The sequence below is a fragment of the Geotrypetes seraphini genome, chromosome 11 (genome assembly GCF_902459505.1).
Source record: "Geotrypetes seraphini chromosome 11, aGeoSer1.1, whole genome shotgun sequence".
Classification (NCBI taxonomy): Eukaryota; Metazoa; Chordata; class Amphibia; order Gymnophiona; family Dermophiidae; genus Geotrypetes; species Geotrypetes seraphini.
In genome coordinates this window covers 12,521,653-12,534,437 of record NC_047094.1, presented here as the reverse complement: position 1 = coordinate 12,534,437, position 12,785 = coordinate 12,521,653, and the positions used below count along the sequence as shown (strand labels likewise).

The 12,785-nt window shown below is 47.9% G+C and overlaps 1 protein-coding gene across 1 annotated transcript in view; it reads right to left on the bottom strand.

Annotated features, from left to right (window-relative positions):
* LOC117369162 (actin, cytoplasmic 1-like) overlaps positions 1–12,785 on the bottom strand; it is a 28,269-nt gene extending 15,484 nt beyond the window's left edge. Inside the window, exons 1-2 of the mRNA XM_033963260.1 lie at positions 12,747–12,785; positions 1,336–1,472 (exon numbers count right to left, since the gene is read on the bottom strand). Coding sequence (XP_033819151.1) covers positions 1,336–1,458 — 123 coding nt within the window. The 5' untranslated portion in view covers positions 1,459–1,472; positions 12,747–12,785. The remainder of the gene's footprint in view (positions 1–1,335; positions 1,473–12,746) is intronic.

Below are 12,785 nucleotides of genomic sequence, written 5' to 3'. Positions count from 1 at the left end.
CGTATATGGTAATTCGGTGTAGGAGGGGCTGATGAGGGCATCAATGGAAACTCCTGTAACTTGGAACATGAGGACATTACTGGCCAGACTTTACATATCCTGCAAATGACGAGATGGTTGGATAGGCTGGAGTGAGCTTAGATGGCAACTTCAGAGAAAACCAAAAAAAAAAACTCTGTGGAGTGACGATGTTCCTAAATGGACTTTATTTGAAAGTATCAGAGTTCCAAAGGTACACTGAAATCATCCACATAAAATAATTCCATCCACACAAAAATAAATCATCCACATAAGAGCTTTAAAGAACCTAGTCCGCTAGGGATACAGGACCCAACACGGTCCGCATTTTGTTGAAACGCGGACCGTGTTGGGTCCTGTATCCCTAGCAAACTAGGTCCTTTAAGGCTCTTATGTGGATGATTTACTTTTATGTGGATGGAATTATTTTATGTGGATGATTTCAGTGTACCTTTGGAACTTTGACACTTTCAAATAAAGTCCATGTAGGAACATCATCACTCCACAGAGGTTTTTTTGGTTTTCTCTGGATTTTCTTCTTTGTGGATATTTTGGGGTCAATTCTTTTTGGGTTTTTTGTGGGTTTTTTTTAGTTGGCAACTTCAGCAGTTGGAACCTAGGATAATACCAAGTGGGCTTTAGTCTGTAGCCCCGAAATATCAAAGAAGAGACAAGTTAATTTTATCATGTATTTTTAATGAGAATAACTAATGGGCCAATAGGATGGACCGTTCAGGTCTTTATCTGCCGTCATTTACTATGTTTAACCTCAAGACCTTCCTGACCCAATGACATCCCAAATTATTGCCAAGAAAGTAAAATGTCTTTACATTATGTTTATGTTAACTGAGAGCTTCTATACCGCTACTAAAGATTGGGGAGTCAATTCAGAGCGGTTTACATGAGCCTCTGTGAAGGTGTTACAAGCTTGGGATCTATACAGAGTTACAAGGGGCTTCTGTAGAGGTATTACAATACAGAGGTTTTTTTAATGCTGGCATAATTATGCCATAATCAATCATCCTACTTATGTTACCGGCACATCAATCATCCTACTTTTATGTGCACTGGTATTTGCATTTAAAACATACATAAATTGCTTTGTACATGAAAATGCAAATTCACAAAAGAGAAAAAGAATCGCATATATCAGCTTTTTAGCAATTTGTGCATGGCAAATTGCATGCAAAAATTTGTGCAGATCAGCAATTTTCTGCAAAACACCACCTCAGGAGCACAGAGCTGGAACTCCTGACAAATCTGGATCTAAATAAATATGCATTTAATAGTTGTGTTTCTGAAAGAATCAATACACACCTGGTGTCTTGGGCGCCCTACAATGGAAGGGAAGACTGCCCGAGGAGCGTCGTCTCCAGCAAACCCGGACTTGCACATTCCGGAGCCATTGTCGATAACCAGCGCAGCAATATCGTCCTCCATTGGGACCTGAAACACTGCACAGGACACAAATCTCTCTTTACTCACTGCCAGAGCCAATTTTTCTATTTTAAAAAACCATGGATAATGATTGAATCATGTATCGTTTTAACTCGAAACTTCAGTGCAATTCTTAATTGTGCAACATGTAATATAACTAACTCTAATCAAAGTTGAAAGTCCTACTAGGAGGCCATAAAGATATGGAGAGGCAAAATCTATGAGAATTCCCTTTTTGTTTGTGATTAAAATGATCTTAAAACTTCCCACTTCCACCACCAGAGGTCAGATGGATTTGTGCCACTCCGCTTATTACCATAAAAGGCAATGTTTGAACAGGTATTGAACAACTGGGGGGTGTGGCATATTGATGGATTGAACTATGTTCCCTAGAAGACATTTGCCAATTTCTCCAAACCCAGGAATAACTATTACCTGCTCCCTTCTAGTCAAGTTGTGTTTACACATGAATCATAGGGAAGGCCTTCTTTCTTCATTGTCTTGTCCTTAATTATTAACAAAAGGGGAAAAAAATAAACCCAACCCCACTGGTCTGCAGTAACAAGGTGCAACCACAATCAAAGGGAGAGGAAAGACTGCAGAATTGATGTTCTTGATGCAGTGATGTATTGTAGCATATGTTTGTGCAATCAACAGTATCCACATTGGCTTTGGAAAAACGGACCCGACACAGGCCGTGTTTCAACTTCACCGGTCTTCCTCAGGGGGTCCTAAGGTAGGTGGGTAAGACAAGGAAAAATGTGGATGCTAGAATTGGTTTGTGGCGTCTTGAGTGAAACAAAGCGACCCTCTACTGGCATCCACATTTGTCCTTGTCTTACTACCTGCCTTAGGACCCCTGAGGAAGATGGTCAAGTTGAAACACGGCCTGTGTTGGGTCCGTTTTTCCAAAGCCAATGTGGATACTGTTGATTGCACAAACATATGCTACAATACATCACTGCATCAAGAATATCAAATCCGCAGTCTTTCTTCTCTCCTTAATTATTAACCAGAGCTTGACTATCCCAAGCAGTAGGACATCATTTTGGTTGGGAGAACCTAACTAGCTCTGCCCTCAATGCTCTCTAGTTGCTGATGTTGTATGGGGTAAACAGTTGCTTGAATCATGGCCCCAGTGATCCACCCCAGTCCACTACCTATGGTGTACCTGGTATCAGAGCACCTTATATTCAGGTGCCCACAATTACACCAGGCAGAGACCTGAAGTAACGGTGGGTACCTGAATACAGCAGAAGCATGCCTACAAGGGGGTGGTGAAAAGTTCTCAGCCCAACCAACCCACTTCCTAAATTCTGAGCGTTGTTTGACACTGTAGTTGAAAAGAGTGTTATCTTATTTCATTAAGTGCCAATATGCAGAAACAAAATTTTATGTTTTGACACTGTTTTGGATCATTGATTGAACCCTATCCATGTACAGTAATTCTCTTCTTGGTTGGGCTGAGAATTTTTCAGCCCCCCCCTCTTCCCCCCCCCCTTGTAGTGAGAAGCAGAACTGAGATTGTGATATCATAATGCCTCATTCCACCAGTAAAAGCCAACCTCATCAGTGATGTCACAATGGCTTGATTGTCCTGTACTTGGTTCACTTTTATTACATACTCTGGGGGGTGCTGAAAAGATCTCAGTCCAATCCAAACAAACTTCCTGAATTCTGAGCGTTATTTTGCCACTGTAGCTGAAAAGAGTGTTATCTTATTTCGTTAAGTGCCAATCTGCAGCAACAAAATTCCATGGTTTTTTTTGACATTGTTTCAGATCCTTATATCTGCATCATTATCTTTTTGTTTGCAAACACAAGTTTTGCCACTTATGAGCAAGCCTTACGTGGCGTAATGAGGGTGAGACACCCAGGGCGCTGGTGCGCCTTCGGAACCCTCTTCTCCATCGCCCCACCCCCCACACCTCCACCTCTACACGCTCCTTCCCACCCCCCCTGTACCTCTGTAAAGCTCCTGACGCGAGGAGCAATCCCCAAGCTGCTGTTGCATCGGCATCAGCTCTTCCTCTGATGTAACTTCCTAGGTCAGTGTTTTTCAACCTTTTTACACCTATGGACCGACAGAAATAAAATAATTTATTCTGTGGACTGGCGGTTGAAGAACACTGGGCTAAGTTGTGGGCCAGACCCCGCCCATCTCTACCCAATCTCCACCCCAGACCCCGCCCCCCATAATAGTACTAATTGCCCCTTGCACGTCCCGTGCCTCATCTGGAAGCCTTCCCTCTGACGTTGCAACGTCATAGAGAAGGCTTCCGGTTCAGGCGCAGGATGCCCGTAGGAGCCGCTGCCCGTGGCTTTGTGCACTGAATCAGTGAGGAAGAGGGAGCTGGCTCGAAGATAACGCCGCATTGATCGCACCTTGGACCGGTGCTTGAAGACCCAGATTGGAGAAGCTGGGTCTCTTTTCCCTGGAGAAGAGGAGACTTAGAGGGGATATGATAGAGACTTACAAGATCATGAAGGGCATAGAGAGAGTAGAGAGGGACAGATTCTTTGAACTTTCGAAAAATAAGAGAACAAGAGGGCATTCGGAAAAGTTGAAAGGGGACAGATTCAAAACAAATGCTAGGAAGTTCTTCTTTACCCAACGTGTGGTGGCCACCTGGAATGCGCTTCCAGAGGACGTTATAAGGCAGAGTACGGTACTGGGGTTCAAGAAAGGATTGGACAAATTCCTACTGGAAATGGGGATAGAGGGGTATAGATAGAAGATTACTGCACAGGTCCTGGACCTGTTGGGCTGCCGCGTGAGCGGACTGCTGGGCACGATGGACCTCGGGTCTGACCCAGCAGAGGCATTTCTTATGTAACACTGTTTTGGGCCTGATGCACGTGCTGGCCCTATGGACCGGCAAGAAATTTCTGTGGACCAGCACTGGTCCATGGACCGGTGGTTGAAGAACACTGTCCTAGATAATCATAGAATTTCTGTTACGATGCTGCTGAAAATCACTGTTCCCGTGGCCAAAACGAAGACTCTGCAAGCTGTTATTAATAAGTTGAATTATTTTGGTGAATGGCTTTGATTTTATTTTATTTTTTTTACAGCACATAATTCACCGGAGTGTATTCCGTGTCCTTAATACCACCAGTAACATTGGTGCCAGGGGGAAGCAACTGGCACAGCTGTACCAGAACAATACAGAGAAGAGACCCTTCCCTACTATGGTCAAAAGTGCTGACACTGGTGTTGCTCCCTGCCTCAAGGTTTCTAACTTGCCCCGCCACACCTCATCCTGCCTTGTCCTAGCCTGCTGTAGCCCCGCCCCCACCTCACCCCGAGAATTTAACCTCCTCAGACATCTGAGATCACCAACTGCTTATATTTACGCATATTTTATTTATTGGGATTTATTAACTGTCTTTATGAAGATATTCACCCTGATACAGTGTAGCCTAAAACATTGATTTTGTCAATAGCATAACAGCAGTGCGATATCAACCAAAACCATCAGTATAATCATTCAGGTAAACTTGGAGATGCCAAATTGAATCCTAGAAACAGGAGTAATATGATATAGTATCAGAAATGTAGACAACAAAACACCATAATAGAATAATCATAATGAAAGTATGATAAATGATGCAACATAACAGGCAAAATGGAAAGGGCATTTATACAACATGCCTGCACAATACAAATGAAACACCTGAATAGCACACCTTAGAGCAATGGTTCTCAACCCTGTCCTGGGGGACCCCCAGCCAGTTGGGTTTTCAATATATCCCTAATGAATATGCATAAGACATATTTGCATGCCTGTCTCCTCCATTATATGCAAATCTCTCTCATGCATATTCATTAGGGATATCCTGAAAACCCAACTGGCTGGGGGTCCCCTAGGATAGGGTTGAGAACCACTGCCTTAGAGCATTCCAGTCACAAAGACAGGAGGTTCTTAATGCTAGGAATGATTAAGAAAGGGATCACAAACAGATTGGAGAAGGTTATCATGCCGCTGTACCGGGCCATGGTTCGCCCCCTCCTGGAATACTGCGTCCAACACTGGTCATCGTACATGAAAAAGGACATAGTACTACTCAAAAGGGTCCAGAGAAGAGTGACTAAAATGGTTAAGAGACTGGAGGAGTTGCCGTACAGTGAGAGGCTAGAGAAACTGGGCCTCTTCTCCCTTGAAAAGAGGAGACTGAGAGGGGATATGATCGAAACATTCAAGATAATGAAGGGAATAGACTTAACAGATAAAGACAGGTTGTTCACCCTCTCCAAGATAGGGAGAACGGGAGGGCACTCTCTAAAATTGAAAGGGGATAGATTCCATACAAACATAAGGACGTTCTTCTTCACCCAGAGAGTGGTAGAAAACTGGAACGCTCTTCCAGAGTCTGTTATAGGGGAAAACACCCTCCAGGGATTCAAGACAAAGTTAGAAAAGTTCCTGCTGAACCAGAACATATGTAGGTAAGGCTAGACTCAGTTAGGGCGCTGGTCTGTGACCTAAGGGCCGCCACGGGAGCAGACTGCTGGGCACGATGGACCACTGGTCTGATCCAGCAGCGGCAATTCTTATGTTCTTATATATAGTTCCTGGAATGTTTTCAAATTTCCTCCAGAACAGTGGAAGTAATGTCCTGAAAAGATACTACTTGGGATCTAGCTAGGTACTTGGGACCTGGGTTGGCCACTGTTGGAAACAGGATACTGGGCTTGATGGACCATCGGTCTGTCCCACTATGGCAATTCTTATGTGAGCCAAGTATAGGACAATCAAGCCTTTGTGACATCACTGATGAGTTTGGCTCTTAAGCATTGGTGGAATGATGCATTATGACATCACAATCTCAGCTCCAGAATGTTACTACTCTTTGGGTTTCTGCCAAGTACTTGTGATGGTCATTATTGGAAACAGGATACTGGGCTTGATGGACTTTCGGTCTGTCCCAGTATGACAATTCTTATGTTCTTAGGGTAACTCGGACAGGGCCCCCTAGCCCAGTCCTGAATGACCACTACCCAGTCTGGTGTTAGCACAGTTACTTACCGTAACAGGTGTTATCCAGGGACAGCAAGCAGATATTCTTTACGCATGGGTGACGTCACCGACGGAGCCCCGGTACGGACCTTTTTAACTAGAAAGTTCTAGTTGGCCGCACCGCGCGTGCGCGAGTGCCTTCCCGCCTGACGGAGGAGAGCGTGGTCCCCAGTTAAGATAAGCCAGCTAAGAAGCCAACCCGGGGAGGAGGGTGGGACGTAAGAATATCTGCCTGCTGTCCCTGGATAACACCTGTTACGGTAAGTAACTGTGCTTTATCCCAGGACAAGCAGGCAGCATATTCTTAACGCATGGGTGACCTCCAAGCTAACAGAGAGGGAGGAGGGATGGTTGGCCATTAGGAAAATAAATTTTGTAACACAGATTGGCCGAAGTGCCCATCCCGTCTGGAGAAGGCATCCAGACAGTAGTGAGTAGTGAACGTGTGAACTGAGGACCAAGTGGCAGCCTTGCAGATTTCCTCGATGGGCGTGGAACGGAGGAAAGCCACAGAAGCAGCCATAGCTCTGACCCTGTGGGCCGTGTCAGCACCTTCCAGTGAGAGACCGGCCCGAGCATAACAGAACGCAATACAGGCAGCAAGCCAGTTGGAAAGCGTCCGTTTAGAGACAGGATGACCTAGACGGTTAGGATCGAAGGTCAGAAAGAGCTGAGGGGACGAGCGGTGAGCCCTGGTACGGTCAAGGTAGTATGCAAGGGCACGCTTACAATCCAGCGTGTGCAATGCCTGTTCCCCAGGAAGAGAATGTGGTTTAGGGAAAAAGACAGGCAACACAATGGACTGGTTGAGGTGAAAAGCCGAGACCACCTTGGGAAGGAATTTAGGATGGGTACGCAGAACCACCTTGTCATGGTGAAAAACAGTGAACGGTGGATCGGCGACCAGTGCATGCATCTCACTAACCCTCCTGGCAGAGGTGATGGCAATGAGGAAAAGCACCTTCCATGTTAGAAGTTTGAGCGAAGTTGTGGCAAGAGGCTCAAAAGGGGGTTTCATGAGGGCTGATAAAACCACATTCAGGTCCCAGATGACAGGAGGAAGCTTCAGAGGTGGTTTGACATTGAAGAGGTCTCTCATGAACCGGGAAACCAGTGGATGAGCCGTGAGAGGTTTTCCGAGGATAGGCTCATGAAACACAGTGATGGCACTGAGGTGGACTCTGATTGAGGTAGACTTGAGGCCAGCGTCGGACAGAGAGAGCAAATAGTCCAGTACAGTTTCCACCGCTAATGAGGTGGGATCGTGATGATGCAGTAGACACCAAGAGGAGAACCTGGTCCACTTCTGATGGTAACATTGGAGGGTGGCCGGTTTCCTGGAGGCATCCAAAATGCGATGGACAGGCTGAGACAGATTCTCTGGAGAGGTCAGCCCGAGAGAAACCAAGCTGTCAGGTGGAGCGAAGACAGATTGGGATGCAGTAGAGACTGACGTTGCTGCGTAAGTAGAGTAGGAAACACAGGAAGAGGAATGGGCTCCCTGGAGCTGAGCTGAAGCAGGAGGGAGAACCAGTGTTGGCGAGGCCACCGAGGAGCGATGAGAATCATGGTGGCCCTGTCCCTGCGGAGTTTGGATAACGTCCGCAACATCAGAGGTAGTGGAGGAAAGGCATAGAGGAACCTATCCGTCCAGTCGAGCAGGAATGCATCTGGGGTGAGACGATGAGGAGAGAAGAGTCTGGAACAGAACTGGGGCAGCTGATGGTTGTGAGGCGCTGCAAAGAGGTCCACCTGCGGAGTGCCCCAGCGAGCAAAGATGGAGTGGAGTGTTGAAGGGTCCAGAGTCCACTCGTGAGGTTGAAGGATGCGGCTGAGACTGTCGGCCAGGGAGTTCTGTTCGCCCTGGATATAGACAGCCTTGAGGAAGAGATTGCGGACCGTGGCCCAGGTCCAGATGCTGAGAGCCTCCTGACAAAGGAGGCGAGATCCGGTGCCGCCTTGCTTGTTTATGTAGTACATGGCGACTTGATTGTCTGTGCACAGGAGAAGAACCTGAGGGCAGAGAAGATGCTGGAAGGCCTTGAGAGCATAGAACATGGCTCTGAGTTCCAGGAAATTGATGTGATGTTGACGCTCCTGAGGGGTCCAGTCCCTGGGTGCGTAGATCTCCCAGGTGAGCTCCCCACGCATAGGGGGAGGCATCCTTGGTTATGATCATGGAGTGAGGGGGTAGATGAAAGAGTAGACCCCTGGAAAGATTTGAGGAGTTCAACCACCATTGAAGAGATTGCTGAAGAGACGATGTCACAGAGATGGGATGAGAAAGAAGATCCGTGGTCTGTGACCATTGGTTGGCAAGAGTCCATTGAGGTGTCCTGAGGTGGAGTCGCGCCAGAGGAAGCACATGGACCGTCGAGGCCATGTGGCCCAGGAGGACCATCATCTGTCGGGCAGGAATGGAGTGATGAAGGAGCACCTGATGACAGAGGTGGAGCAGGGTCCATTGATGGTTGGAGGGGAGAAACGCTCTCATTAGTGTGGTGTCGAGAACTGCTCCAAGGAACTGAAGTCACTGTGTGGGAAGCAGATGCGACTTTGGGTAGTTGATCTCGAACCCCAGGAGATGGAGGAAAGAGATGGTGTGATGAGTGGCTTGTAGCATAAGTGGAGACGTAGGTGCTTTCACCAACCAATCGTCCAAGTAGGGGAACACCTGGAGGTTGTGAGACCTGAGGAAGGCCGCCACCACAATAAGGCACTTGGTGAACACCCTGGGCGATGAAGCGAGGCCAAAAGGTAGCACTTTGTACTGATAGTGACGGTGCTGTATCTGAAACCGTAGGTAGCGACGTGAAGTCGGATTGATTGGGATGTGAGTGTAGGCCTCTTTGAGGTCCAGGGAACATAGCCAGTCGTGTTGAGAGAGAAGAGGGTAAAGCGTGGCAAGGGAGAGCATTCTGAACTTCTCCTTGACCAGACACTTGTTGAGGTCCCGGAGATCGAGGATGGGACGAAGGTCTCCTGTCTTCTTGGGAACCAGGAAGTAGCGGGAGTAGAATCCCTGACCCCTTTGGTCCGGAGGCACCTCTTCGATGGCATTGAGAAGAAGGAGGGATTGGACCTCCCTCAGGAGGAGGGGGATTTGGGAGGAGTGAGAAGCAGACTCTACGGGAGGATTGTCTGGTGGAAGAGTCTGGAAGTTGAGAGAGTAGCCGTGGCGAATGATGTTGAGGACCCATTGGTCTGATGTGATGACCTCCCAACGGCTGAGGAAGATTTGGAGGCGACCTCCGATAGGCTGAGGAAGAGGCAATGATGATGGGAGACTGGCTATGCCCTGGAGGAAAAAGTCAAAAGGGCTGAGATGGTTTTGACGGAGGGAGAGGCTTGGCAGGTTGGTGGGACTGTGAGCGAGCCTGAGATTGATGCTGTTGACAAGGTCGGCGAGGCTGCTGTTGAGGCAGGTTGAGAGGTCTGGCCGAGAACCTGCGCTGGTAGGAAGACTGCTGTTTGTAGGTGCGAGCAGGTGGAGTCTTCTTTTTAGGTTTAATCAGAGTGTCCCACCTGGTCTCATGTGCTGAGAGTTTCTGGGTTGTTGAGTCCAGGGACTCTCCGAAGAGTTCATCACCCAGACAAGGTGCGTTAGCCAGGCGGTCCTGGTGGTTAATGTCCAAGTCAGAGACTCTCAGCCATGCCAAATGTCGCATGGCCACCGCCATGGCAGATGCGCGAGAGGTCAGCTCAAATGAGTCGTAGATGGAGCGAACCATGAATTTCCTGAGTTGGAGGAGGCTGGAAATATGTTGCTGGAAAAGAGGGACCTTGCGTTCAGGGAGGTATTTCTGTAAGGAGGGGAGCTGTTGCACCAGATGCTTCATGTAGAAGGAGAAGTGGAAGGTGTAGTTGTTGGCTCTATTGGCTAACATGGCATTTTGGAAAAGGCGCTTACCAAATTTATCCATGGTTTTTCCCTCTCTGCCAGGAGGGGTGGAGGCATATACACTGGAACCCTGAGATTTTTTCAAAGTAGATTCCACCAGGAGGGACTCGTGGGGCAATTGAGGTTTATCAAACCCTGGGATTGGAATAACCCGGTACAAGCTATCCAATTTACGAGGGGCTCCAGGAACCGTGAGGGGAGCTTCCCAGTTTTTATAGAAAGTTTCCCGTAAGATGTCGTGGACGGGCAACTTCAGAAATTCTTTAGGAGGTTGCTCAAAGTCTAGGGCATCGAGGAAAGCCTGAGACTTTTTAGAGTCGGACTCTAAGGGAATGGAAAGAGCTGCTGACATCTCCCTAAGGAATTTGGAGAAAGAGGATTGCTCTGGTTTGGAGACGGTGTCGGTCATGGAGGGTTCTTCGTCGGTTGACGAAGCGTCCTCCTCGGTACTGTGAGGGGAGTCTTCCCACAAATCTAGGTCCCTAACGTCGGGGTGCGTACATTTGGGCATCGGTGTGGAGGGCTCGGCATGGCGGGTCTTTGAAAGAGATTTGCCTGAGCGCACCGAGGCGGTACCGGGTGAGGAAGACCGATGTCGTTCTTGGGACCGTACAGGGTCGGCAGCATCACGGATATGTACTGTAGGTGTTTCTGCCAAGAGCACCGGCATGGAAGTATTAATCGGTACCGAGGGGGTCGACACCGATGGGACAGTGTGAGGCTCGGTCCCGTACCGGAAGGTGCGGTGCCAGCAACGTCGGCAACAGTTGTTGGAGCTGTTGTTGCAGATGCTCCTGTAACTGTGTTTGGAGTATGGCCGCGATGCGGTCGTCCAGGGGAGGCACCGGTACCGCTTTTTTCTTCTTCGGTACCATAGGTGCCGCTCTACGCTCCGGCGATGAGGAGGCCGATGATGAGGCACTCACCGAGATCGGAGCGGAGTGTTTGCGGGGCCGGTGCGGTGCCGGGAGGGCCGGTGTCGCAACCGTGGCAGGAGGGCGCTCAAGGGAAGTGGGAGGCTTCTTAGCCGGCTTACCTGGGCCCAACGACCCCGAGGAAGGGTCCGGTGGTGTTGATGTTGTCGGTGCCGACTTTTGTGGTGCCGTCGACGTCGCAGCCGGTTCCATGGCAGATCCGGTACCAAACAAAATATTTTGCTGGATCTGCCAATTTTTCAAAGTACGCTTTTTAAGCGTAGCACAGCAGGTGCAGGTGTCAGCCCGATGCTCTGGACCCAAGCACTGGAGGCACCAATTGTGTGGGTCGGTGAGGGAGATCGGGCGTGCACACCGCTGGCACTTCTTAAAACCCGGTTGAGGGGGCATGAATGGAAACACGGCCTCCGCAAAATCGAACCCGGAGGCCTGTATGGTGGCAACAGGCCCCGCCGGGGCCGGCCTGAAAAAATAAGGAAAACTCGACGAGTTGTTTTTTTTTTGAAAACAAAAATAAAGGGAATCCGATAAGAAAAAAGGAAAAAAAGTGAAAAAATACGCGAGCGGGAAGGCAAAAATTAGTTTTTCAACGGCCGTTGAAAACACATGCGTCTTCTTCGCTCCGCGGAAACGAAGAAACTGGGGACCACGCTCTCCTCCGTCGGGAAGGCACTCGCGCATGCGCGGTGCGGCCAACTAGAACTTTCTAGTTAAAAAGGTCCGTACCGGGGCTCCGTCGGTGACGTCACCCATGCGTTAAGAATATGCTGCCTGCTTGTCCTGGGATAACAGAATATTTCCACAATAAACATGTATGAGATCTATTTGCAATACTGCTTCCATTTTATGCAAATAAATTGCAGGCATAATCATTGTGGAAATTCTGGAAGCAATGAGATCCTCAAGGACCAAGTTTGGGGACCCTGCTTTAAGGTTTACTAAGAGTTCTCCCTATTGGCCTGGGTTGAGAGTATGGTGAACACCAGCAGCACTGTGTAAAGAACGTGTGATGGAATTAATGATCAATATTATGATATTCTTCTGGAAACTGCCTTTTGCTAATCAAACTATGCTTCTGTGATTTCAGAGATATTGTATTCAGAATGGCATGAACTTGTAGGATCTGAACTCTTTCTTTCTTGTTTCTCTGTTGAAACAAAACACCTGGAATATTTTCAGATTTGCTTCTGTTTGGTTTTGAGAAGAGCTCCCAGGAGCCACCTCTACGTTATAGCTTCTTGGGTGTCATTTCTAACCTGCTATGCTAATTTGTCTCCTTCAGCGTAAGAGCACTCCTGTGCCTTTCTCATCCGGCTCACAATTTCTTCCCATATAAATCAAATTACACAACTATTAGAAAACATTTTGAGATTATGAGCCCGCAATCAATGTAAAGAATTACAGTGAATAAAAACAACGGACACTTTTGCTTACCTTGCACCTGAGTTTAAACTTTCAAAAAGCCCCCGAGGT